At 47.6% G+C, this 25874-nt stretch overlaps 11 protein-coding genes and 2 non-coding genes across 13 annotated transcripts; 6 read left to right on the top strand and 7 right to left on the bottom strand.

Annotated features, from left to right (window-relative positions):
• The first annotated feature begins 217 nt into the window (after positions 1 to 217).
• On the top strand, positions 218 to 2847 carry BABINDRAFT_162375 (uncharacterized protein). Its single transcript, XM_019129319.1, has one exon. The coding sequence runs from the start codon at positions 344 to 346 to the stop codon at positions 2657 to 2659; it is 2316 nt and encodes a 771-aa protein (XP_018984000.1). The 5' UTR covers positions 218 to 343; the 3' UTR covers positions 2660 to 2847.
• A 199-nt stretch (positions 2848 to 3046) lies between these two features.
• Positions 3047 to 4105, top strand: BABINDRAFT_162374 (DNA-directed RNA polymerase III subunit). The gene has a single exon (XM_019129318.1). It carries the CDS (start codon positions 3061 to 3063, stop codon positions 3838 to 3840), a length of 780 nt encoding a protein of 259 aa, XP_018983999.1. The 5' UTR covers positions 3047 to 3060; the 3' UTR covers positions 3841 to 4105.
• A 194-nt stretch (positions 4106 to 4299) lies between these two features.
• GCN3 (translation initiation factor eIF2B subunit alpha) lies at positions 4300 to 5472 on the bottom strand (the record flags this gene model as incomplete). The annotated part of the gene is made up of 2 exons (XM_019131139.1): positions 4300 to 5264; positions 5451 to 5472. 2 exons carry the CDS (start codon positions 5470 to 5472, stop codon positions 4333 to 4335), a joined length of 954 nt encoding a protein of 317 aa, XP_018983998.1. The 3' UTR covers positions 4300 to 4332.
• MEF2 (Mef2p) lies at positions 5438 to 8358 on the top strand. The gene has a single exon (XM_019129317.1). The coding sequence runs from the start codon at positions 5668 to 5670 to the stop codon at positions 8227 to 8229; it is 2562 nt and encodes an 853-aa protein (XP_018983997.1). The 5' UTR covers positions 5438 to 5667; the 3' UTR covers positions 8230 to 8358.
• A 129-nt stretch (positions 8359 to 8487) lies between these two features.
• On the bottom strand, positions 8488 to 8570 carry BABINDRAFT_t252. Its single transcript has one exon. It is a non-coding gene; the product is annotated as a tRNA-Lys (tRNA).
• A 185-nt stretch (positions 8571 to 8755) lies between these two features.
• On the top strand, positions 8756 to 11392 carry BABINDRAFT_167866 (uncharacterized protein; the record flags this gene model as incomplete). Its single annotated transcript, XM_019130545.1, has 1 exon — positions 8756 to 11392. The coding sequence occupies one exon, from the start codon at positions 8756 to 8758 to the stop codon at positions 11390 to 11392; it is 2637 nt and encodes an 878-aa protein (XP_018983996.1).
• Positions 11393 to 11682: 290 nt separating this feature from the next.
• On the bottom strand, positions 11683 to 12088 carry BABINDRAFT_38966 (uncharacterized protein; the record flags this gene model as incomplete). Its single annotated transcript, XM_019131899.1, has 2 exons — positions 11683 to 11985; positions 12053 to 12088. 2 exons carry the CDS (start codon positions 12086 to 12088, stop codon positions 11683 to 11685), a joined length of 339 nt encoding a protein of 112 aa, XP_018983995.1.
• A 117-nt stretch (positions 12089 to 12205) lies between these two features.
• BABINDRAFT_t251 lies at positions 12206 to 12291 on the bottom strand. The gene has a single exon. It is a non-coding gene; the product is annotated as a tRNA-Tyr (tRNA).
• A 1579-nt stretch (positions 12292 to 13870) lies between these two features.
• Positions 13871 to 14674, top strand: BABINDRAFT_39082 (acetate uptake transporter family protein; the record flags this gene model as incomplete). The annotated part of the gene is made up of 1 exon (XM_019131906.1): positions 13871 to 14674. One exon carries the CDS (start codon positions 13871 to 13873, stop codon positions 14672 to 14674), a length of 804 nt encoding a protein of 267 aa, XP_018983994.1.
• A 1186-nt stretch (positions 14675 to 15860) lies between these two features.
• BABINDRAFT_162370 (acetate uptake transporter family protein) lies at positions 15861 to 16835 on the top strand. The gene has a single exon (XM_019129316.1). The coding sequence runs from the start codon at positions 15956 to 15958 to the stop codon at positions 16778 to 16780; it is 825 nt and encodes a 274-aa protein (XP_018983993.1). The 5' UTR covers positions 15861 to 15955; the 3' UTR covers positions 16781 to 16835.
• Positions 16836 to 16846: 11 nt separating this feature from the next.
• On the bottom strand, positions 16847 to 19600 carry SPO1 (putative carboxylic ester hydrolase; the record flags this gene model as incomplete). The annotated part of the gene is made up of 6 exons (XM_019130851.1): positions 16847 to 17593; positions 17735 to 18375; positions 18430 to 18635; positions 18667 to 18770; positions 18806 to 19249; positions 19298 to 19600. 6 exons carry the CDS (start codon positions 19598 to 19600, stop codon positions 16847 to 16849), a joined length of 2445 nt encoding a protein of 814 aa, XP_018983992.1.
• A 338-nt stretch (positions 19601 to 19938) lies between these two features.
• BABINDRAFT_162369 (uncharacterized protein) lies at positions 19939 to 21259 on the bottom strand. Its single transcript, XM_019129315.1, has one exon. It carries the CDS (start codon positions 21159 to 21161, stop codon positions 20031 to 20033), a length of 1131 nt encoding a protein of 376 aa, XP_018983991.1. The 5' UTR covers positions 21162 to 21259; the 3' UTR covers positions 19939 to 20030.
• A 236-nt stretch (positions 21260 to 21495) lies between these two features.
• CEF3 (translation elongation factor EF-3) lies at positions 21496 to 24717 on the bottom strand. The gene has a single exon (XM_019129314.1). The coding sequence runs from the start codon at positions 24700 to 24702 to the stop codon at positions 21547 to 21549; it is 3156 nt and encodes a 1051-aa protein (XP_018983990.1). The 5' UTR covers positions 24703 to 24717; the 3' UTR covers positions 21496 to 21546.
• Positions 24718 to 25874: the final 1157 nt, after the last annotated feature.

Below are 25874 nucleotides of genomic sequence, written 5' to 3'. Positions count from 1 at the left end.
TATATAAGCAAGAAGGGGTGAGGGCTTAGACTGAGGGATTAAGCTTCTATCAAACGTAGACCGCCGAACGTGCCATAGTGAATGCTCGATGACATTGGCCCTGCATGTTGCAGCCAAGGGTCTGCCTGTGCAATGCCGTGACTCACTCTTTTGCATTCCGTGCATTACATCAAGTACATTCTTTCGATGGTCCACTCAGACCACATCCCATAGTGACGTTAAGTATAGCAATCACATAATACTCTGTCTCTACCACCGAAAGCTTTATATAGAACTGATACATCTAGATTACTGGCTAGCTACAACTCACCAGTTCCTCATCCCCTGTTACCTTCTTATCAGCATGGATTCCAATGCCATTTTCCTTACCTGGGATACACTTCCGTTAGAAATTGTTGATATGATTTTCTCTCATCTACTGCTTCCCCTAGTTGGTGTATTGATGAAATCGGAGAATTTCACCCTCGCTTTTGTGGCGCGAAGACGTTACTACTCGAACATTGAATTGAACTTCTGCGACTCGTTAGGTAGTTCTGTCCATCGTATGGATGATAACTCCCTTCACATGGAGCCTTCTGAGTTTGAGGCGTTGGCAAGTAGCGATCTATTAGACCAGCTTCGAATTGAAAAGCTTTCCATTTATGTTCAAAAGGAGATCAAAGATTATAGATTCCCCCACGAAGAAGCGCTCAACAAAATTTCCTCAATTGTGACCGATGTCTCGCTAACTTTTGCGATTTATGGATATAACTCGATGTTTGACTGGGCCTGTTTGCCATCCTCGCCTTTGGTCCAAAGGTGCATCCAAGAAATATCCGTCCAATGCGGACCAATTGATCCGAACATTCCACCTTTGCCCAACTTGCGCAAGCTTGATATTAAAGGTGACTATTCATATACAACCAATATCGACACTCTGCCGGTTCGTTTTCCACTAAATCTCCAAGAATTTGTACTTCGCGACTCTCATGGGCTGTTATCAGTGTTTGCCAACCTCCCTTCAACTTTACAAAGGTTTGAGATAGTGAAGGCCCGGTATTTTTCCATTGACGACTTTATCAAGTTAAAGTTACCAAATTTGAAATATTTGCTGTTGAGAGAAATACTCAGCATGACAGAAATCAATGAGCTATTTGACTTACCCTCGCTGTTGGAGAATTTAGAGCTATGGTGGATTGACCCGTATTGGGAACTGGACCAGCCGTGGGAACTGGATTTTGATAGTTTTGAGCGACGTCAATTACCTCTGGCATTACAGAAATTATCCATCACCAATTGCCCGTTGAACAAATTTCGCGTGGATATCTTCCCGGATTGCTTCAAAGAGTTGATAATAAACACTACGGAGCTCACATCATCCGAAATCCGTATGCTCGAGTTTCCTCCAAGTTTGGTTTCCTTACTGGTTGCACACGCTTATTTATCGTCGCTAGATTTCGTCAACTCATTACCGGGATCTTTAAAATCTCTCAACCTCAGTAAAAATGATTTCGGTTTTTTGAAAGAAACAGATGAAGATGCGGATACAGCCAGATCATACCAAATCAATTTCCCCGAAAGCCTCCAAAAACTTAATCTCGAAGAAAACGGTGGGTTATTTACCCTGTATTCACTGGAAAACTTTATCTTCCCTCTAAGCTTGACTGATTTGAATCTCAGTGGAACAAATTTTCGTTCAATAAAGAAATTAAACCTTCCACTGCTTCAAATTCTCAACTTACTGTCCAATAATTTGATCTCAGTCGAAGAACTCGACATCCCACCATCATTGACCTATTTAAACTTGAGTCGCAATAAACTTCAAAAGTTTTCGAAGACGCTACCTGACAGCGTTGAATTCATGTCGCTTGAGCATAACCAATTGAGCGAACTAATGGACTTCCATATTCCGGTGAATTGTACCGAACTTACACTCTCGCACAATCCTCTTCATAGGATCCAATTTACCAACGCAGATAATCCGGGTTTGAAGCTCCAGGATTTAAACTTGGATAAAATTTCTGTCACCACGCTTAGTGACATCTCTCCCCTCCCTCAATATCTCACACGCCTAACTATAAGCGGCCCGGGCGTATCCTCCCTTTCGGGAATCCAGTTGCCTGTGGGGTTGAACCACCTCAAAGCCACCTATAGTAAGATAACCTCATTAGAAAACGTTGAGTTTCCACCACATTTGGAAACGTTAGATCTCCAGTATAACCAAATATCTAGCTTGGCAAATGTCCATTTTCCAAAAAATCTTCTCTCGTTGGAGCTTGATGATAACAGGATTACGTCAATTGATGCCATTCAACTTCCTCTTAAGTTGAAATTATTGAATCTTAGGAAGAACGCAATTAGCGCGATCAACGAATTGCAGCTACCGGACTCCCTCGAAAGGTTGTACTTGAACAACCAAGAGCATGAGCACCTGCTAAACCTCCTAGCTGGGCTAACCAAACTTCCCTCAAAGTTGCACATTTTGGATTTATGCCACAACGGTTTGTCAGAGCAAGCCATCCAGCATTTAGATTTCCCTGCCAGCTTGAAAAGACTACACGTGCATAATAATAAGTTTGAAAACTACCGAAAGTGGTGGATAGAAACTGAGCTTACATGCCCATGGATATCGTATTTTGAAAGCCATATGTGTCGGTCCCATTATGATAGATATCATTGACTGATCGAAGGGAGATTACTGTTAAAAGGTAAAATATAGACGGGGGGGTCTAGTTCCTAACATGCTAACGACCAGGAGCGGTATCATCAAGATAAGATGCCTGGAGGGTATAATCCCGAAATATCATCAGAGGGCATCTTCCAACGACACCTTTAGAGTTTAATGGCCCTTTTAATACATAAACGAAGGATACCAAGCTCGAAAATATTTGTAAATTAACGCAATCTTTATATACCCCCTCCCTCTTTCTCGTATTCTAGACCCATCATAGTCCTGCCTCAACTGTTCCTTCTCGTATGCATCACGTGCCTCTGCGGCTCGATGAAAAAATTGAAACTATCCGGCGGCTAAAAGACTTGATTTGGATCAAACACGTACCAACCCATTCTTGCTCCCTCATCATGTCTTTGTTTGTTCCAGAAGAAGAAGAGGTGCTTGAGGTCCCAGTGTACACTCAAACCATCGAGGATATCCAGGTGGCGGAGGAGGAGGAGGATCCGGTGGAATGGGAGATTCCCGTGGCGATGAACCCGCTCCCAGCATCAGGTCCCGGTGAAGAGGTGACATTTTCGCTCCTCCAGTTCCCGGGTCGTCCGGCAAAACGCCCGTATAATATCGAAACCGAGTCGATGCCGCTCCACTCGCGCTACAAAGAAGCGTCCCAGTCCATCGAGCTTGAGATTCCGATGAACACCGGTCGCTTCTACGACGCGCTCAAGGCAGACAGCTGGAACCAGGTGACGACCCAGACGCTTGGCGGGCCGTTCGTAGAGACTGACGGCTACTACGTTGGGGTGCTTGACCAGGGTATTATGAAATTGATTCCGTTGCACAGGTCAGCCCAGTTGCGGCCTACGTTCACGCACATTGACGCGAAGAAGGATGCTGAAAAGGCGATGCTCAAGGATGCCATGAAGGCGGAAAACCCGACAAAATCCAAGGAGATTTTAGTGCAAATGTCTGTCAAAAGTGCGTCTGATCAACAGCCACGTCTTGGAGGTTGTTTGGCGGCCACCAAGAAGTTTGACGAGGAGGAGTGGGAGGAGTTGGAGTGGGTAGACGAAAGTTTGGAGCAGAGTGAGACCGTCCGCAGGGTTCTTCTCAGATCGAATGATTTGAGCAAGGTGGTGGAGAGCAAGATGAGTGCTGATGAGTACAGTGCGATGTTGTTCAGCGCGTGATGAATTGTATATTAAAGATAATAATGAATGAAGTAGGTATGGAACTTGTGAGGTGTGGTATTAGATCTGGTTGAGTTCTGACCAATAGAAGTCGGTCTGGGACTGTCGTGTTGGTAATAATTTACCCGGAGCTTCCGTTTCTATATCAGATGGAAGAGAGGATCAAAAGAGAATCAAAAGAAAATCGAAAGAAAATCGAAAAGGTGATTGAGAGGGTGATTTAAAAGGTGGTTAAAATGTTAATTGAAAAGGTAACTGAAAGTGATTGAAATTCAGCTTGGGATATCGAACCAGCTGTGGCATTTATAGAAACAGTGGTTTATCATTCTACGCACTAGGTCTCTAAATCTACGTAACCCCATTTGGTGAAATATCAACATGTTAAAGTGCTGCCACGGAACAGCTCTCCGTATTTACAGACTTTAATTAATACCCATTAAACATAAAAGTCCCCGCTTTCGCAGGCCTATACACTTGGCCCGCACTCAATCACTAATCATACCACATCTTGATCAACTCCTCGGAAACAGCGCTCGGAGTCAACACCCCCAAATCCGTAATCAACGCGGTAATATACTCATGCGGTGTGAAATCAATAAAATTATCCCCCGAGTTCAACTTCGTCTCGTCCTCAACCCACGCATTGTCACTCTCATCCACCGAGAATCTCAGTAAAATGTCATTGTTCGGCAAATCGTTGGGGGCCAACGGATACATTCTGACAAACTTGTGCGACTCCGCCACGACATAAAACGGCTTGTTCGCGTTCTTTGCCAACACTCCGATCTGGTACGACCCGATGTGGTTGATGATCCCTCCGGACTCGGCAACACCCTCGGCACCCACAAACACCTTGTCTACCTTGTCGATGACGTAGCCCACGGCAGAGTCCGCAATCAAGTTGACGGGAATGCCCAGCTTTCTCAACTCGCGCGCCATGTACTTGCCCTGGTTGGTCGGGGACGCCTCGGTCACGATGACACGGAATCTGATAAACTTCTGGGCCGCAAGGTTGAGCAGGTGCAACACCACACGCGAGTAAGAGTGCACCAAGATTATATCATCGTCCTTGATGAACGGCAACCCGTAATTGGCAATCTTGAGACGCGACTCCTTGGCACGCATCACAAACAACTCTCCGTTCTCCACCAAATGGGTGCGGCACGAGTCCCAGTCCGAGTACAAGTGCAAGTTCTTGTGAATAAAGCGCATAAACAAGTCACAGCCGGCTGAAAGCGAGATCGCGTTCGGAATGGACTCCTTCAAGGTTTTGGTATTGGCGGAAAGCAAGTTGATGAGCTCGGCAGAGGTCGATGGCTGTTTGATGCGGATGAGCGACACGAGCGACTCGATAGCCGCAATCGGCATCGTAATCTCAGAGTCTTCCGCAAGGTACTGAAGGTATGTCTCGGTGACATTAAAGTCTTGCATAGTGAGTTTGGGATATAAGGATACGGCAAGAGAAGAGTGGATGGTCGAGGCGAAAATATGTGCGATGAGCAGATTGGGGCACGTGACTGAGAAAATTCCTGGCGGTATGTCTGGCGACAAGTTGACACCAGGTTTTACATTTGAAGACATCGTTCACCAGCTAGAGATTGTTCATAAACCTCCGATTTTCATATCGGTCATTTTAAAACAAGAATCCGAGGATATTTAGTGCAGAGACTGAATCCAGTCACCACAAACCTCATTACTGATCCAAAACATCACTACCGTTTACAGTATAGCTATATACTAAAATTCTGTCCGTTTGTAACCAAAACACTCCGAAAATCTCCACTTTGCATCACAATTAATCTCCATTTGCATCCACTAGTCTATCCAATGTCACTAATCCTAACCAAACAGCTCGGACGCTTCAGAGTTCATGCCCTTCGTTTGGCTTCTTTTACCGCTCCAGATTGCTCACGGTTTGGAGTTGCCACTCTTCGCTTATCCAGATACGCCTCCGACATCAATGATCTCCCGGTACACTCCACCCGCAACATCGGGATCATTGCGCACATTGACGCCGGTAAAACCACCACCACCGAACGCATGTTGTTCTACTCGGGAACGACAAAACACATTGGCAATGTCGACCAAGGTGATACCGTGACTGACTACCTCCCGGCGGAGCGTGACCGTGGCATCACGATCCAGTCGGCGGCCATTACAATCCCGTGGAATGGCAAAAAAATCAATATTATCGACACGCCCGGGCACGCGGACTTCACGTTCGAGGTCACGCGGTCGCTCCACGTTCTCGACGGTGCGGTCACCGTGCTCGATGCGGTGGCAGGGGTTGAGGCGCAGACCGAGAAGGTGTGGCGGCAGGCGGCCGCGTTAAACATCCCCAGCGTCGTGTTTGTTAACAAGATGGACCGTGATGGTGCGGGGTTCTCACGGACGGTGAAGGAGGTTGTGTCGAAGCTCCAGACCCGCGTGGTGTTGCTCACCATTCCGTACTTCCGGAAGGACGCTTCGAACGACTTCAAGTTCTGCGGTGTGGTTGATGTTCTTGAGAAGAAGCTCCTTGTGTGGGACGGCTCTGATGACGGCACCAAGGTTGACGTTACGGAGCTAGTTGCTGACCCCGCGGATCCAGAGATGGCGGCATTGTACGAGGAATGTGCCAAGTGCAGAGAGGCGGCGATCGAAACGTTGGGTAACTACGACGAAGACTTGATCGATGTGTTCTTTGAGACCGAGAACTACATGGCGGTGCCGGCGCTGGCAATCCGCACATCGTTGAAAAAGGCCACGCTCGCACGCTACGCGACGCCGGTGCTCTGCGGTGCCAGTTTCCGCAACATTGGTGTCCAACCGTTGCTCGATGCGGTGGTCGAGTACCTTCCGTCGCCGCTCCAGGGAAAGCTTCCGCACGTGGCGCGCGGCGAGACCATGGGCAAGACGAAAAAGGCAAAGAGGGTCCAAACAACCGTGCCGGTGGCGTTCGATGCCAAGACTGGTGCTATGACCATCAACGACAACGCCAAGTTATCGCTCTCGCTCGCGTTCAAGGTCATTACCCACCCCGTCAGAGGCATCTTGGTGTTTGTGCGGGTCTACTCGGGAAAGCTCATCTCGGGATCCAAGATCATCAACACACGCACGGGCCAGTCACTCAAGATTGGCAAGTTGCTCTTAATGCACGCGGACCAGCCACGCGAGATCGGCCAGTTGGTGGCCGGGAACATTGGTGTCATTACCGGCACCGCAGGTGAGGTCGTTACCGGCGACACCATCGTGGCGCACGCGGTCACCCGAGACGGGGTGACCAAGCTTCCGAAGGCTGAGCAGGAGTTCAAGCTCAACGCAATTGATATCCCCCCTCCGGTGTACAGCTCTGCCATCGAGCCCCTCACGTCGGGTGACCGCAGAAGGATGGAGGAGTGTTTGGATATCATTGTCAGAGAAGACCCGTCGTTGCACGTGAGTGTGGATGAAAACACCGGGTCCACGTTGATTTCCGGGATGGGCGAATTGCACTTGGAGATTGTCCGCGACAAATTGATCAAAGACATGAAGGCGCGCGTCGAAATGGGTGCGGTTGTGGTCACCTACAAGGAAACCATCACGACCGTGACGGAAACCACCACCAAGGAGCTTCCGTGCGATGGCTCGACTGCGTCTGTCAGCATCAGCTTAACCGTGGAGGGCTTTGAAGGTGAGAGCGTGGACAGTGTGTTTGCGGAGGATGCGAACGCCGTGTTACTCGAGTTGGACAACAATATCGTGATTGTCTCGCCCGAGGGTGCGCCGCAGAAGGTGCAAGAGGCGTTGGCCGGGAACATCGAATGGTGTTATCAGGTCCAGCACAGTGCAATCATGAGCGGAATTGTGTCGGGAGTGACGGCGGCATTACAGATCTCCGGCCCGATCGTCAAGCTCCCGCTCCACTCGGTGGTGGTACGCGTTTCCGAGTGGAACTTGCCGGTGGAAGCGACCAATCTCAAGGCGTTGCTCACCTGTACGCGTCTTGCAGTGGTGGAGGCCATTGGCAAGTTACACCGCGACCAGTGCACGTTGCTCGAGCCGATCATGGATGTCAAGGTCCATGTCAATGACAGTGACGTTGGTAGCATTGTGCAGGATTTGACCGCTGCCAGAAATGCGGTCATCGAGTCCATTGACTCGGATTCGGAGAATAATTTGGAGAGGATGGCGTGGGCTAATGATGAGGCGAGCGGTACGTATGTGCCGTATGACCCGACGATGGCTGTCATGAAGGGGAATGACATTCATGGGAGGCAGATTGTGACCGCCGAAGCGCCGTTGAAAGAGATGTTGGGATATTTAAGCAAGCTCCGGAGTTTGACCGCGGGGCGTGGGGCGTTGGCGATGGATTACAAGGGGATGAGAAGGGCGACGAGAGATAGGGTGGAGTCTATTTTGAGTCAATAAGTCTTGTGAATGCGTAACGCGAACCAAGATATGATATGGGCGACATCGTATAATACAATCATGGTGTCTGTATTAAACCGAGTTGACAAACTGTATATAGCCAAATAGATCTGAGGAATCCAGATTAAACAGATAAACGAATTGTATATTTTTGAAAAGCTCTTAATCCGTGTGATCCATCCCTGTTTCTTTCAAGATCTATTCGGATGTCTAATAATTCACCAGTTTAAACAATCGCAAAGGTTGATTCCAAAAAAGAACCCGACGCGGGGGTCGAACCCGCAACCTTGTGATCGCGTACTGCTAAGAGTCACACGCTCTACCGATTGAGCTAGCCAGGCTAATTCTTTGACTGGAAGGACTTGTAGCCCTTTATGAACTCTTTTTGTCCTGCACATTATCAACCCAATGTATCTTAGACATACTCGCCATCTAAATCATTGACACAAAATACCAACCATATACCCAGTCACCCCCTTTCCTCGTGTGTACTATCCCCGAAAGAGTTGGTTACGGTATAAGCTACATGGCCCCAAACTCCCAAAGACGCCCAGAATCGCTGTCCGCGATGAAAGGTCTCACTGCTCCGTGGTTTCTCACCGATAGGGGAAGTGAGAGAAGATCCAAAACCTCCCGCTTTACAGCGACCGATCTTATTGCGAATCCTGTCCTGATTCTGGGATCGTTTGGAAAGGTCGGCCAAGCTGATGCCACCTCTATGCCTGCTCCGAAAACTGCCAAGCCGGGAAAACCAAAGACACTGGACCTGGAGAATGCGATACCAACACATGATGAAGAGGCAAGCGACGGCTCAGAAACTACTGGATCGACGAATATACAGGTTGACGTCCACCGTAAAATCACAGAAACTACTACCTTGCCTTCAGGCCCCCTTTTGACCCCCGAGCGTAGCCCTGGTTCCCACCGTCTTTTGAACAGAACCGATTTGACCATTTCTCCATCCACAAGAACGTCAATCATGCTAGATGACGATTTCCCAACAAGTAGTTCTCGCATCTCAAAAAGCCGGACGTACCACGGACGCCGAACGATCAAGCTGGGTGGACAAACGACTACGTTGAGTGATGACGAATTCACTGCGCCAGTGAACATAGTTCAGGATGGGCTGAGCACTATTCCTTATGAAGAACTGACATCTTTAAAAAAGCCTAATCATCGTCTACATCCTTTCGAAATAGCGTCAGCCATGCCCAAGCAAGAAAAGGCGACTCGAAAGGATATACCTGAAGTGAGTTTAAAGCGTTCAAGGAAAGAAAGGGTAAACCCCGGGGGAGTTACATCAAAGGGAAACTCACAGGGACCTACGGAAAAGCAAAATAAAAGGCCAACGAAAAGTCCAAAATATCACCCAGGACTACTGACCTCAGTGGAGCAAAAATTGGGAGACAGCCCGGCGGCGAAAGCTTCTGACGTTTGGGACTTGGTGGAAGAAGTCACTCGGGAGGTGACCCAGAGCCCCAAGACCCGTAAAGTGTTTGATACAACGAGAAATGTACTGATAAAGGTCCCCAGACACGGCATAGAAGCCGATACGTTCGCCCAGTCGGTAGCACGGAAGCTCGACTTCTCCAGTTACACATCCGGAAGGGTCTCCCCCAAGCCAGAATCCGGCCGAAAGCTCGGGTCAGTGCCGGATGGGCCAGACAGGGATACTTTATCTAATTTCTCTCCGTTTGTAGAGAAATCAGATACCAAAACCTACAAAGCCATGCGAAGCTTTCGCTACGCCCCAGACGACGAACCCGGTACGTATGTCAGTGATGAGGCTTCCGACTCTGAAACCTCCCAGGAACCGACAGCGTCTCCGTTAAAGCCACCTAATAACATCCACGACCTGAGAGCCGCAGCCAAAAGCAAGGTACACTCGGATATCCTCTACACGTTTGAGAGTTTCGAAGGGAACTCCCTCTCGCAGCACCACTCGGCCATGTTGGAAACCACATTGAGGTTGTTTGATGTTTCGTTCGCAGACGAGTTCAAGACCATGGGAGGTTTCCCAGAGCACGTTTTGGAGCGAATTTGGAGCTCTGGGGACTTTGTTCTTCAGCTTCTGTTGCTCCTCTCGTGGGTTGTTTTGTGCAATAACTCGGCCGCTCTGGGGGTCCCCCAGGACGCGGTGGATGCCCAGATCGTATCGCATCCTTGCCAGACTGCGCAGGTCATCTCCTCGTTGCTTGAGGTGGATCAGAGCTTGAATGTGCACATGAAAACGGTGGGGGTCTCCAAGATCTGCGAGATTGCCTTTGCGGAGTTGTACGCAAAGTTGCAGAGGGTGACGGACGAACGGTACAAAAAGATCCCCGACGTCAGCTCCGAAAAGTTGATCTCTCCCAGCTACTTTGCCTTCCAGCTTATCATGTGCGTGATCAACATCGCCGGCTCGGGGGAGACTATGGTGGCGCAGAATGCCCTCCGGACGCTTCAGAGCATCCACTACTCGGTATTGGAGATTTTTAACCGCCTGTATGGTGCAAACCCTGCCTTATCTTCCCAAGAAGAGTACATAAACACCACCCTCGCGCTTTTGTCTGTTAAACACACTCTTCCGCACGTCCTGTCTGACGAAGGACTCCAGGCTTTTGCACACAATATCGCTGCCTTTGTGGAAAGCATCAGTCCTGAGGAGGTTTTTGCGTGTAAAACCGCCCATGACCCCAGGGTTAGTGCGTTAAATGAAGCATTGCAGTTGCTTATCTTGCTCGACAAGCGAGCGGTCTTTTCGCCTGCCCTCGTGGAGCAAGTCGTAACTTTGGCGGTGCACTTTGCCGTTCCGTCCGGGCTCGAGAACAGCGAAACCCCGCTCTATGCACTTGGGTTGTTGGTAAAAAACATTGCCTCTCCGCTGGTGCTCCCCGAGTTAAAGTACAAGAAGAATTTGGGCCCTTTGGTCGAGGCGATCCTGTCCTGGTGGTTGCGTATCGAGGAGGACGACTCGCTCACTGGCCACTGTTACGGATATTTATGCTACGTGGTGGGCCGTGTAATGACCAGCGAAAACCCAAGGTTGGCCCGCAACCAGATGGCAAAACTAAGAGGCATCAGGAAAGAGCTTGAGAAAGGTTTGCAGATCTTTCGGACCATGTCGCCGGAGTTTGAGATGCAAGTCCTGGCATTTTTCGAAAAAATGAAGAGCGTGTCATGAGTATTTGTGTGAAAGATCTACTCTGAGGCTTATGCTAATAATATAGTTAACCTCGCATGAACTATACGCTAGATGCTATCTATAGAATAAGTTTTGTAGCGGTGACGTATATCAGGACTGCTCACACAGGCATCTGAAGCTCGGTGCATTGTTTGTATTGCCGTAGCACCTTGGGTATTTCATCTGCTTCCTGGGTCCTACCGTTGATAAATGGCATTGGATGGCTACACAAAGGTCATTGTGCTTGCATTGTCTATATACACGCCTATCTGGTTATCCAGCTCACAGATTTATTTCAAGGTGTTGAAGGCACCGTTTAACTCTTCCTTGCTGAACGTACCGGTGGCACATTCTCTCAACTCGGTGAGACCATCGGCACACTGCTGGACATCACCCATGTTCTTCTTTAAGCACGATTCGTAACCGAGCAACTTGTCCTTGCAGTCTGTTTGGATTCTCTGCAAGGCTGGTACCTCGGTCTTGATACACGCCGCCAAATTCTTTTGGAGGTCAAGACACGGACGGATATCGCCGCCGGTGTTGCTCATGCATTGCTGGAAGGATATGAACTGCTGAGGGCAGTTCTTTGCGATCTAGAGGGTTAGTCTCACAGCTGGCAAGGCGCCACAAAACGACAGATAGAATGGGGTCAGTACTTACATCTTCAAGGAGGATTTGGTCAAGAAAGGCAGCCATTTGTATCTGATGTGGTGGAGAGATGGGTAGATGCCGTGAACTGTTAAAGAGTGAAGAAATCTCCGAAACTGAATGCAGTTCCATGCAGGCTTCATGTTTGGACGGGTAAAAAAAATATCTCGGAAGGGTGATTCGAACACCCGATCTCAGGATTTCAATTTAACATTACAGTCCCGCGCCTTAGCCAACTTGGCCACTCCGAGAGAATATGAAAAAGTTTGCGGAGTTTAAGACATGGATTGTTTGCAAGTACATACTTTCTTAATATTTGTAAATTTAATATATGAGCCCTGTCCATATTATATACAATAATTACGAATCGGTACACATTTCTCATTCGTTTGACAATTTCTAAATCTGAAATTTATACATACTATGCAATTTCCGGTATAGGTGTAAGATATAAATGTATCCATATACATATATATTCGTATCTATACATGTTTTTATGAACTATATAGCATAAGGCACACAATTAAAATGGTATTCATCGACGTCAGTAAACGACGAGACACATAATCTGATAGTTCGGAAAGGAATTAACGCCAAAGCTGATCCGAGGTTGAACTTAGATAACCCCGCTTACAACAGAATGGACACTTCGTATTCAACTCATTCCTTGTAAAAATTTAAATAAGGTTGAGTGGAACAAATAAACAGGTTCCCGCACTTTCTGGGACCATAAATCCGAAATACGTCTTCGAGCATGTAGACGTGGTGACGCCTAGAAACGAAGAAAAGATTTCGCCCAACCGCATCAACCAAAACCTTATTGGTTGTTATTGGAGTATTCCCAGCAAATCAGGATACCAGTTTAATACCTGGAGTATTTTTCACTAGCTTAGGTTCTTTCCCAAGGTATAGTATATAAAAGAAAAGTATCAACCTCTATTTTACCTAGACTAAGGTTTTTGCTGAACTACATACCAATATAGCCCGCTCTAACAAGGGTACCTCGGTGTTCCAGCAGTCAAACTTCCGTTCACCTTGCGTATACTAAATTACCTTACTGGCAATATGTAATGTATGTTAAAGTGGCTATATTTCCGAAGACATACATAACTGAAATGCTTGAAATATTGATGGGCGAATACCTGCCATAATACTTGTACGCAAGTATAAATATATGAGTCACCCAACAAACAACGTGAATACGGCGCAGGCTGGGCGGGAGGTCCATAATGCATGACCTTTGAACTGAGTCCTACTCCCGCCCGATATGATTGAGAAATCGCCTATATAGATGTAACGAAAATGGTAACTCGGTATATAAATCATAGTTGTATTTTTTTTTCTCCAAGCGGGGTATTGCTTTAAAATAGGGAATATCACTACTTTCGTGACATGCATCCTGTATGGAAACCCGGAAGTTTGGACAAACGGTTAAATAAACACTAGCATGCCATATTCCCGTGTGCATGCCCGGACTCTAGACGCATATGCAAGACTCCCAGAGCGCAAATCGCATGCGGTAGAATTCCCCGGTTCTTTCACGTAGAGAAACTCGCTTATAGTTTATTGATTGAATCCATTGGGTTGTACTCACCTTGTTTATACGGACTAATGTCTGATAAACCGCCCAAGGATATTGACACTTTGTTTCTGGAAAGTCTGCCAGGTTAGCTATAAAAGGGCCCAATACCCTCGGATATATTCATTCACGATTCTTTTCCTATCGAATACTGAGCCACCATTGGTATTCACCACCTAGTAAGCCAGCTGTTACAGGGTTGAAGCACTTTATAAACTACATTTATCATGTCTAACGAACATAATCCGCAGATGTATGTCATCGGTTCCAACGACACCAACGATATTGAAAAAAATGCCGGCACCTCTGTCATAGAAAGCCCCGTCCTCACCAAGATTCAAACGTCCGATTGCGGGAAGTTTGTAAAGTTGGGCGATCACCATTTCGATAAAGAAGAATTCACCAAAGCGCTCCTTCCAAACGGTGGTGACTTCAGAGTCGGAACCTACTCTCAACCTGAGCGCAAGTTCGGTAACCCTGCTCCACTCGGACTTGCCTCCTTTGCTATTTGCTTGTTTACTCTATCTTTGGTTAATCTCAGTGCCAGAGGTGTCACTAGCCCATCAGCCTTGGTTGGAGCGTTTATTTTCGTGGCCGGGTTGCTTGAGATCTTGGCCGGGATGTGGTGTCTTATTGTGGAAAACACCTTTGGTGGCACCGTCTTTTCGTGTTTCGGGGGATTTTGGTGCAGCTACGCCTTCATCTTGATCAAACCACTCGCGCTCACGGAGGCCTACGCCACACCTGAGGCGTTAGAGAATGCCATTGGCTTGTACTTGTGCGGTTGGACCATTTTTGGCTTTTGTGCTTGGATTTTGACCTTCAAGTCCACGTGGGCCTTCTTTATCACATTTATCTTTGTGTGGACCACCTACTTGTGTCTTGCTCTTGGGAACTTGCTCCACTCCGCTGCCTGGACCAAGGCTGGTGGTATCTGTGGCTTCCTTTGCTCCATGGGGGCTTTCTATAATATGTTTGCAGGTATGTCTAACAAACAAAACAGCTACGTCACATGCAAGCCATTGTTCATGCCAGGTGCCGTGATTCCAGTTTAAGTTAAGGTAGTATTGCAGCCTTCCTAACTTGCACTTTTGCACTGTTACGTGAATTCACGTCTGTGTATCAAAAGACAAAGTTGTCCGATTGGAAGGTTCACGGCGTGATTAAGCGTACTAAATATAATCAGAGTCTGGTATTTAGCCTGTAAAGATATCAAGTAACTTTTAACGCGTAGTAAGGGTACGGATCATAGGTACAACCCACATTGGAAATGCCATTTATGGCTAGACCCGTGGTAACTCACAGCTTTGTCTCTTGTGCATATTGTTCGCCGACGTTAAGTCGCGTAATTCGGTCAAGTTATCATTATAGCCTACATAGGATATTCCTTTTATGACTATACGTTTATATACTGGAGTCCAGATTGTCTGAATAAATTACTGGTACGATATATATGGTTTAAATGCGTCGTACCATGTCGTGGTTACATTTCTAAAATCCCTATGGAGGACACCTTCTACAAGGCAACTTCTGTATCCGACGTACGGTTACCGCAAAACTTATTGAAACATGAAGGCTCATAAATCTGTAATAATGCTTGGATGGTTGGGGTGACCCCTTTACCCGCTTCATTACTCCGGTTTCCCGAGGTTGCTCTTGTAGCTACCCCGAATGTCACCCCTCTGAAGCTATAAAAACGCTATCCAACGAATAGTCCCTGGTATCGGCTCCGCTCTAAATCGAAAAAAGCTTAAACTGTTGGCTGGGTTCGTACACCCTACTAGTTGATTGTATGGAAGAGGGGCACCAGACGGAAACTTTATGCCTGAGAGCCTACAGAGGAGCGGGGCTCCTGTTACCTGAAGGGGAATGCGACATTCTTCTGTACACGCTAGAGCTTTCGGAGTGACATCCTGCATTCGATTCCGGAGCTATGGAGAGCCAGGATAGCCTCATTTAAAGGTTAATCCTGTCATTACGCATCAATGGGTCCCAGCCCCAGGTGCATGTGCATGATAGCAGGATCCTAATTATAGCGGGGCGCGACGCACCCCACTTCTTCGCAAGCCCAATTTCCATGCTACGATAACCTACAAAGATGGAATGATTTTTATTAATTCTGCGGGGTTGCCTTTGTAACACGAATCGACCATGAGAATTCTCAGACCAAGGGCCAGTAGTTTCTGAAGTCTCCGCTAAGGGCTGCTGTGTATAAAAGCGTCAGATATCCTTGTATTTATCCATTTTGTGTGTCATCCGATACCAAAAAATCATCCTCATCATTACGCCTAAGTAAGCCTAAGTTTATAACTATCAAACCTAAACCACAGTTGACCATGTCCAACGTATACAACCCCGAGGCGCTCACTCCAGCATCTAACGACCTTAGCGACCTCGAAAAGAACGCTGGCACCTCTATCATAGAAGGCCCCGTCCTCACCAAGATCCAAACATCTGAATGCGGCAGGTATGTAAAGTTGGGGAGTCACCATTATGATAAAGAAGAATTCACCAAAGCCCTCCTTCCATACGGTGGTGACTTCAGAGTCGGAACCTACTCTCAACCTGAGCGCAAGTTCGGTAACCCTGCTCCACTCGGACTTGCTTCCTTTAGTATTTGCGTGTTTACCCTCTCGTTGATTAATGCCCGTGCCAGGGATGTTACCAGCCCATCCGTCTTGGTTGGGGCGTTTATCTTTGTGTCCGGGTTGCTTGAGATCTTGGCCGGGATGTGGTGTCTTATCGTGGAAAACACCTTTGGTGGCACCGTCTTTTCGTGTTTCGGGGGATTTTGGTGCAGCTACGCCTTCATCTTGATCAAACCGCTCGCTCTTGCGGACGCCTATGCCACCACCAAAGAATTTGAAAACGCCATCGGCTTGTACTTAATGGCCTGGGCGATTTTTGCCTTCTTATGCTGGATTTTGACCTTCAAATCCACGTGGGCATTCTGCGCCTTGTTCTTTTTTGTGTGGACCTTTGTCTTGTGTCTTGCTGTTGGGGCGTTGATTCAATCGCCTGGTTGGAACCAGGCCGGTGGCATTTTGGGTGTCCTCTGCTCCATCATGGGTTTCTACAACATGTTTGGAGGTATGAGTGACCAAGAAAACAGTTACTTCACCGTCAAGCCATTCTTCATGCCTGGTGCGGTGGTTGCTTAGACGGCGGTTTTTCTTCTCACAACCTTTGCTTAGTCTTTTAGCTATTTAAAAATAACCAACTACGATTTAAAAATAGTCCCTCGTAGTAACACCAGATGGTGGAATGTAACAGTACCGTGAGTAGCACTGGAGGCAGGTTTCGGGGATGGAAAAGTGGTCAGAAGGAATCTCACTTACACCCATGGCTATTCGATCAAATTCCCGTTTCACCATCGCACAGCCCACGCACTGGGTAAAGCTCTCATCCGCCGTAGAGTTTCCAGCCGTGGCGATACCGTATCCATTTTCCACCATTTTCCGCATTTCCGTTGATGAATAGGAGAGTTGAAACGTAGAGGTGTTGGAGAGATACGTATACTGGCTGTTTGGAAGATAAACAATGAGCGGTGGGAGCACTGTATTATCATAAATCTCCTCTTCGCTGGTTGTAGCTAGTGCTAACTCAGGGTAAGAACGGTCAATGTAGCACCCAAAAAAGACCGGTTTCTTGTTAAATCCACATTCAACCATCTCTTCCATCGAGGGAACCTGCGGAAAGACGGCCCGTGGAGTGGGGACCGGGACTCCTTTCTCCAGTAAGTAGAACCGTGGAGTCTCTACCAGACTGAAATTCGCATGGAACCGCTGGGCAGTCAGCGCAAGCGCGGTCCCATTAGGCCAGTTGTCTATATCAGAAGTCATGTCCAACGCGAAAATCATATCAACGGCTCTCTCTTTCTGCAACAAGGGCTGGAACGGGATATTCTGGCCGTCTTCACCACCATCCACAAGGTAAAGATTGCGAGCAGTTGATATCTGTTCGGTTTTATCATTCTCTCTATTACTTAAAGGAACGTTGCCGTGGTTCAGTTCTGTGTGTGAACCGTTAGACCCAGTATCCTCCTCGTTCCGCTGGTTACCGTAGCTTTCTTTGCTGTTTCCCAGATTGTACCCCCAACCTTTATCGGTTTTTACCCCGGGGCTATACCCGTAAAACGGATTGGGGGTATACAAGGCATAGTCCGGAAGAGGTCCTAGAAACGCAGCGGTGGATCGTGCTGACGACAAACCAAACACTGCCAAAATCCGCTCCACCGCTGAATGACCGCCACGACTGGTATTGACCAACTCCCATACCCTCATGAGAACCACGTTGAAGAGAGAAGAAGAGGTGGCAGCAATGAATCCAGCATTGTCAAAGCCAGCGGTACAGAGGGAAACATTGGCATTGTCAGTTCTGACCACCGGCACTCCATTGTCAACCATGGTTCCAAGAAACCGCAAGTCGGTAAAGCCCCTAATATGAGAATCCCACGAGCCAAACTCGTAGGGGGTAAATTCAAGAACGTACGACGCCAAGTTAGATGCTTTCTTGGACGGCCACTTGGCATTTGCGGATACAATCGGGAATGGTTGGTGGTATTTCTGGAAGGAGGAGAGACTGGGAATGCTGGAAAAGGTAGTTCCAGGAGATCTGGACCCCCGTGGGAGAATCTTTCCGGCTAGGGCCCGCCCCCAGTAATCTGTAAGGGAGATGTAGAAACCCGAGAGTTTCTTTGGCCGAACCTCAAGCTGGATGTCTCTGTAGAAGGCAAAAACTTTTTTGAGCGAGGAGGCTGAGTTTTTCATGGTTTCAGCGGAAATCACCTGGGTAATGCTCACATCGGCACTGGTGAATTCAGTTTCGTTTTTGGCCTCCGCCGCCGGGAGAAAGGTTTTGAGCATTTCAAAAAAGAAGGACTCGGATTCTGTCCCGTTGGAGGATTTTCTGACCCCAAGTTTGGTCCAGAGGTCGCGTTTAGTCCGGGGTTTCAGAGTCAGTTTGTTATACCGGTCTTTTTCGGACATGTCCCAAGTGTTATTCCTAGTAATATCACTAGTACCATCCCAAGTGTTATTCCGAGTACCATCCCGTTTGTATACTAGTTGGTCGTTCTGCCCCACCCACGCCTGGAGCGTGTTCTTCTTCCTGACCATCGGAATTAGGGGCTTCAGCCGTCCGTCTACGGTGCTGTTACCGTGATATGTTCGTATAGAAGTATTGACAGCAGAAACTGGAACCGATTCCACCGCCTTTGCCATTCCCAAGCCTTCCAAGAGCGGTTCTTCAAAGTCCCACAGTCCCAGAGGCTCGTCCATCATCAGTTCGACAGGTCGGTAGTCATTGAACACGAGCGACATAATCAACCATGACCCACCAGAAGTTCCAGAAATGTAAGAAGCTGATTGCAATAACCCACCTAGGTGTCCAGCACCCTCGGAAGCCTGAGTGCGTTCGTCCAAGGCGGCCAAGACACCGGCACCCGTCAACATGGCCCGGTAGCCCCCTCCAGAGATGGCAATTCCAAGAGTAATGGGTTTAGCCAGCTGAAGAAGGAATCCGTCGTAGTCAAAATTGGTGATGTTGACTCTGTGCAAGAAGCTTCGTACCGAGTGCTGGGTTAGCTTCTGTCGGTTAGCTATGTACTCCTCCTCTTCCCTCCGTAGCCCCTGGGAAAGGGTTAGTAAATCTCTGTGAGTATAGAATAAACAACAAACCTTTGCGGGTCTAACCAACGATTCGGTTGGACACAAGACGGTGTATGGAGCGTAGGTGTTGGACCTGACAGACCCCATACTTTGGTTAAGCCAACCGTAAGAGGAGTTCGTCTCCTGGAGCCGATTTATATCAATGCTAGAGTTGAGATATTTCCTGGGAACCCCGAATTCAATTTCATCATGTTTAGATGGGCGAGATTTATTGTAGTAGACAGGTACTGGTTCGCATCTATCAACGAGAAACATGGCCCATGGGAGCATTCCTATCGTCATTGCCTTACCCAATAATCCTTTCCATAGCATGTTTTATCGGGTAAAAATTCATATAGGCCGTATATGCAATAACTGACCATTTTATACAGGTGAAATAATATCATATAGTATGTTTCAGCCATGTTATATAACCAGGTTCAGAGTTCAAAGAGTTTGCCAAAGCTGAACCCCCTGCACATGCATCAATTTTCCGCGTTTGTGTATAGACGAGCTTTCAGCCTCAGAAAACGGTGCGCCTCCACTGCCGCCAAAGTCCCCATCATTTTCGTCATCCGCTTATTTATACCGGAAATGTAGCAACGTGGGATGTATGCCAGCCCCGTATAACATACCTATAATAGACAACGAGCAGGCTGAATTACGTACAAGGCTTATTAAAATTTAAAAATATGTGAAATTTAAATAAAAATAACAATTGAAAAGAAAAACTGATCGGTGAGAATCCAATTCATTTCCTCACTTATAAAGATTTCTTAACCTTGATAACAATCTTCCCCTGGGCCCTGTTCGAGGAAAGTCTGGCAAGTGCACTCTGGTGGTCTTCAAAGGCGTAGCAGGAATCTACCGTAACCTTCAACTTCTTTTCCTCAAACATATCCATAGCCCATGAGGTGTATTTCTCAGATGGAGTGAGAAGGAAATAACTGTATTTGAATCCCCAGCCCAAGGCACTGCTGATTATCCTGGCGAATATCCCGAAAAACGTCAAGACTTTAAAAATGTTGGCGGAAACGTAGTTAGATTTCTGGTCACCCACAATTGTAGCGTACCCTGACCCTTCCTTTCTCGGCTTCAAGACCAGATTAATATCCGAAAAATAGTCCGACCCACCGACCGTATCCATGATAAAGTCGAATTTTTCACCCTCCAATTCGGTCTTGATAATCTCCAAGGTGGGTTTAAGGAGGTTTTGGTGCACGGTGTAGTCGATCGTGTAGTCAGCCCCCAACCCTGTGACAAACGCATTAGAGCTAGCAGAGTTGACACTCACGATCTTCTTCACCTGGTAATGATTCTTCGCCAATTGGATCAAGTTTTGGCCCACGGCGGTAGCACCCCCAATGACTAACACAACAGAGTCCTTTCCGATCGGCTTGGAACCTCTGTGAACCTCCAAGGCCTCGGCGGCCGTACTAAACACCAATGGCCAGGCTGCTAGTTCGACATCGGTCAACAAAACTCCTGGAGGGACTCTCAGGGTGGAACCGAACTTCTTGTGGTTGATAAGAACGTACTCCGAAACGGTTCCGGGGCCAAATGGTCTCGTGTAAACCCCTGCTACCCTATCACCAACTGAAAACTTTGCGGAAAGGTTGCTGCCGACCTTTACCGCTACCCCGCAGTAGTCACGGCCTAGCCCCTTGGGTTTATTCCCAAAAATCCAGTAACTGCTGTTGTAGAGGTAAAGGTCAACGGGATTCAACGCAGCGGCGTGAACTTCAACCAAAAGCTCATCGTCTCCGACAGTGTAGCCCTCATTGGAGGTTTTGGTCAAGGTAATGGTTTCCTCGGTGATTTGGAACGGCTCGTTGCAGTTTTTGTACGTAATCGCACGGAAGGTCAAATGTGGGGTTTCAAATCTCACAGACATATTGAGTAATCAAGGCTTGTCTAGGAGTTGGAAACGGTAAAATACGCTAGAGTTTACAAAAGATACAACCTTGAACTTTCAATAATAGTGGCGAACAAACAAGCAATGGTTCAAAGGATTAACCCCCTCGGATCATGGAACGCTAATTAGGTTTCCTGAGCCGCTTGCCAACCCCGATTTGGAGATATTAAGTCCGCCTTCATGCTAGGACAGCCAATTTTCCATCAGCCTCACTTACAATAGAGTTTATATATAAATTCTATGATATATTGCAAAATATAATAGACACGAAAAGTATTAAAAAGATAAAATAAATTAGAAAAGTTTCGCGTAACGTCACCAAACAAGGACCCCAAAACAATTTACAGTAATGAAAATATGCCGCTTAAAGATCTTCGTCAGAGGAGACGTAGTCGTCACCCATAGCCTTCTTCTTGGCCATTCTTTCCTTCTTCTTCTTTCTGATTTCAGCAGAAGACAACTTCTTCTTCTTTTCCTTGGTAACAATCTTGTTACCCATGGCGTCGAACTTGTCACCTTCGTCTTCCTTCTTCTCCAATCTTGGACCAGCACCCTGGCCCTGGACCCAGTTGTGACCGGATGGAGTCATCTTACCGTCCAAAACGGCCCAGACTTCTTCGGTCAAATCCTTGGTGAATTCGGCAGAGTGGGTAATGATAATGACACCACCTTCGAAGCCCTTCAAGGCCTTGGACAAAGCACCTAAGGAGTCACGATCCAAGTAGTTGGTTGGCTCATCCAAGACGATAAGGTGGGGTCTTTGCCAAGTACAGGCAGCCAAGACTAACTTGACCTTCTGACCACCAGACAAACCTCTGATACGAGAGTGAGAAACCAATTCGGTTTCCAAGCCCAACATGGAGCAGTGGACTTCGATTTCCTTTCTGGTCAATGGTCTGAACTGACCGGAGGCCAAGGCTTCCTTCATATCCACCTCGGCAACCATCTTGGAGTGAGACTCGACCAACTCACCTCTTGGCAACCAGGCGTTGTCAACAGACATCATCTGGACCCATCTCTCGGACTTCAACCCAATGTTGTCACCCAACAAGAAAGAACATTCGTACTCGTAGGTGTTCTTGAACTTTCTTCTACCGGAGATACCAGAGATCTTTCTGTAAGAACCTTCGATTCTGAAGATCTTGTTCATGAGCTGCTCATCGTTCTCGTTAATGACACGGGAAGCTCTGTCCATGGTTTCTCTGTCTTCACCGGTCTGGAATCTCCACTGGATGTACTCCGATGGGGTCTTGTCCAAGTGGGAGTCGATGTGCGCGAAAGCGTGCTGCTTGATGTAAGCAATACGACAGTTCTCGTGGACGTAGACTTCACCCTCGGTTGGCAACAATTCACCGGTCAAGACGTTAATCAAGGTGGACTTACCGGCACCGTTTGGACCGATAACGGCAATTCTGGAAGACAAAGAACACTGGAAGTTAACGTCCATGATCTGTGGCTTGGTGGTACCTGGGTACTGGAAGGTCATGTTAGAGACCTTGACAATAGCCTTCTGCTTGGTCTTGACACCTTCCAAGAAACCTGGCGCTGGGAACAGGAACTCCAACTCGGAGGCACCCAACTCGTAGTAAGACTTGGCAGATGGGACTCTCTTGACGAACTCGGACAAGTTACCCTTGTACTTTCTCAACTTGAAACCTTCGTAGTGGATAATGTACTCGACAACCTTGTCCAAGAAACCGGAATCGTGGGAAACAATGATAGAGGTAATCCCACAGGTGTTCAAGTAGTTGACCAACCAGGCAACGTTAACGGTATCCAAATGGTTAGTTGGCTCATCCAACAACAAAATGTCAGCGTTCTTCAAGACGGCTCTGGCCAAGGCCAACTTCATCTTCCAACCACCAGACAAGGAGTGGATAGAACCAGCAATCATGTTGTCGGAGAACATGAATTCTCTCAACTTGACCTCAATGTCCTCGCGGGAACCCAAGTCACCCTCACCGTAGACAAAGTCGACAACGGACATGTCAGCCTCGGTACCATCGATGTCGTGCTCGACGTAGACGGTACGACACTCTTCCTGGGTTGGGAAACCTTCGACTTGGCCGTTAGCAAGCGCTCTCATCAAGGTAGACTTACCGGCACCGTTAGGACCACAGAGACCGTATCTTCTGTTTCTCTTCAATCTGAACTGGGTCTTGTTCAACAAGATCTTGGCACCGTAGGCCAAAGAGAACTCACAGTTACACAAGTCCTCACCCTCGTCTTCCTCGTCTTCGAAAGATGGACCGACTGGAATGTTGTCGATGGCTCTCTTTCTCCATTCGTCAACGATTTCCTTGGCCTCCTTCTCGTGCAAGAAGATGGTCAAGAACGGAGTGATGGTCTTCAACCAGGCTTCCTGGTCAATGACACGCTCGTCGATGAAGTCACCGGCAATGGCAGCGGCGTAGGTCTTGACGAGGTCGAATCTTGGAGCGACGTTCTTTTCGGCGGTCAACTGGTTCAAAATATCCAAGTTGACGGTGACGTCACCGGCAGTGGACAACTCTGGGATGACGTCGTCAGCACCGATGGCACCGACTCTCTTCAAGGTGTTCAAAGCTCTAAGGGTAACATCACGGGCCTCTGGGTCGGCAATGGTGGCAACGTTAGCCTTCAAGGCTGGCAACAACTTGGCCATGAACGGAGCAACAACCTGTGGATCGTCGACCAACTTACACATGTTGTCGACAATGACGGCCGCCTTACGCTTGATGGCGGTGTCACGCTCAGCCAAACCTCTGGACAATAATGGGACCATGATGGACAAGGTGGCCATGGTGACTTCGGAAACGAAGGTGGTGGCACCCAACATGTGAACAGTTTCTGGGACCTCAGTTGGCTTGGCGATACACTCAACCAACTTTGGAATGAAAACCTCGATATCCTTGTTGTGGACGGTCTCGGTGGCCTTGGTGATGGTGGCGGTGGCGGCCTTCTTGACCTCAGACTTGGTGTCCCACATGGTTTCGGACAACACTGGGATCAATTCAGGCATTCTCAAGGCCAACTGGTGGTGGGAAGAGTTGACCAACTCAGCAAGGGTGGCCAACAAGGCAACCTTTTCCTGCCACTTAGAGGTGGAAGACAACAAAGTGGTAAGCTTTGGCAAGAGGATCTTGATGGCAGATGGGGTGATGGAGTGAGCAATCATCCACAAAGCCTTGTTGGCAGCAGCCTGGACATCCTTGGACTTGTCACCGGCCTTGGCGGAGATGGACTCGACCATGGCGACAATGTATGGCTCAACTGATGGAGACAAGTTGGACTCGGAAGCAATGTGGGAGATGGCTTCCAACGCATTGACGACAACGGTTTCATCCTTCTTGCCGATAAGGGAAGATTCCAATTGCTCAAAGAAAACGACTGGGACGTCGTGTTCGATAATGGAACCGTTCAAGAAGTTGGCCAAGTTACCGGCAGCGGCGTTGCGGTCTTCTGGACCGGCAACAGCCATCTTGCTGAAAAGCTCTGAGAGAACCTCAACAGAGTATTTTTGTTCACTAGCAGCAGACATTGTAAGCGTTGTACTGAGGAAAAAAAAAAGAAGAAGAAGAGGGCCAAAATATGGGCGTGTAAATACGGGCGGCTGTTCTTTTTAAACCGATTTTGCACGACGTTTCTTTTCGCGCTGGGAAAAAATTTTCTGTCGTTTCTTTTTCGGCTGTTAAAATTTTTTCACTCCTGCACAGTGTGCTGAGGATTACGCCTCAGCCATGCTGTTGCCGGGTAAGGGGTCGAATTGAAGCTATAAAGGGATTAGATTGTCTGGGTGTGTGAGCATATTACTCTGGAAATTTGTTTGTTCTCGATGCGATGTGTAGCTCTTGGTGGGCCAATCATCCTTCTTCATGTGCGTGCCTTACACATGTCCATACTCAAGGCTGATAATTACGCATAAGTACTGTCCGGCACATGGGAGCCATGTATGGCCTTCGTTGATACGGATCTTGATCACGTGGAAGTAAACAACCTGAGAACACATGCGTGTCCTTCAAGAGCCCTTATCAGTGTAAGCATAGGCATTGAAATAGGGCTGAGCTGGAAGCATACGACTTAGGTATAAGTTTGCTCAACTATCGGTCCGCAACAACAGTCTCCCTGGAAGCTTAGAATATAGACAAGATCGAGCCCCACGCTATCCTCCTCTCTGGTAAGGATGCTGTGTGGGCAATGTAATGCCCTGTTGTATACTCTACCGCTTGAATAAGCGCTTCAACCTATGTATGGTTGAGGCTTATATGTCTAACCAGAGCCATCCAACCCGTGGTTGATTTTTTCGTAGCTGCTTTTAGCCGTGTATGTTTGACTGGCATAGTGTGTAACCCTTTTTTTTGGCTTTTAATCTCATTCACGGAGTGTACTCTGCGGAAAGGTTTCTGATCAACCGTCATTTCGATGGTTAAATGGGTGACTTTGGCCGGTTCTTGGGGGCACTGATCTGGTCTTCGAGGTTGTATGTGCCTTGCTGCACGGCATACATATGGTGAGCCGCACTCAGTACTTGTATAAAAGTATCATAATCGCAGGACCATTCTTTTGCGATTATATTAAGGTCAAGGACTAAGCCGAAGGAGTTTGTTTATGACGAATTTCTTGCGCCTTTATCCCATCCTGGGACCAGCTTCTATTTATCGTCCCATATAGAGCTTCATCTAGCCTTTGTCTCGGAAAACCCCCCAGGCAATT

Source organism: Babjeviella inositovora, assembly GCF_001661335.1.
Source record: "Babjeviella inositovora NRRL Y-12698 unplaced genomic scaffold BABINscaffold_9, whole genome shotgun sequence".
In the NCBI taxonomy this organism is placed as follows: Eukaryota; Fungi; Ascomycota; class Pichiomycetes; order Serinales; genus Babjeviella; species Babjeviella inositovora.
This window is presented reverse-complemented; position numbering and strand designations above follow the sequence as displayed.

Bases quoted from the DNA above. Each gene is read 5' to 3' on its own strand.
- BABINDRAFT_162375 (XM_019129319.1), top strand. From the start codon at position 344: ATGGATTCCAATGCCATTTTCCTTACCTGGGATACACTTCCGTTAGAA.
- BABINDRAFT_162374 (XM_019129318.1), top strand. From the start codon at position 3,061: ATGTCTTTGTTTGTTCCAGAAGAAGAAGAGGTGCTTGAGGTCCCAGTG.
- MEF2 (XM_019129317.1), top strand. From the start codon at position 5,668: ATGTCACTAATCCTAACCAAACAGCTCGGACGCTTCAGAGTTCATGCC.
- BABINDRAFT_162370 (XM_019129316.1), top strand. From the start codon at position 15,956: ATGTCCAACGTATACAACCCCGAGGCGCTCACTCCAGCATCTAACGAC.
- BABINDRAFT_162369 (XM_019129315.1), bottom strand. From the start codon at position 21,161: ATGTCTGTGAGATTTGAAACCCCACATTTGACCTTCCGTGCGATTACG.
- CEF3 (XM_019129314.1), bottom strand. From the start codon at position 24,702: ATGTCTGCTGCTAGTGAACAAAAATACTCTGTTGAGGTTCTCTCAGAG.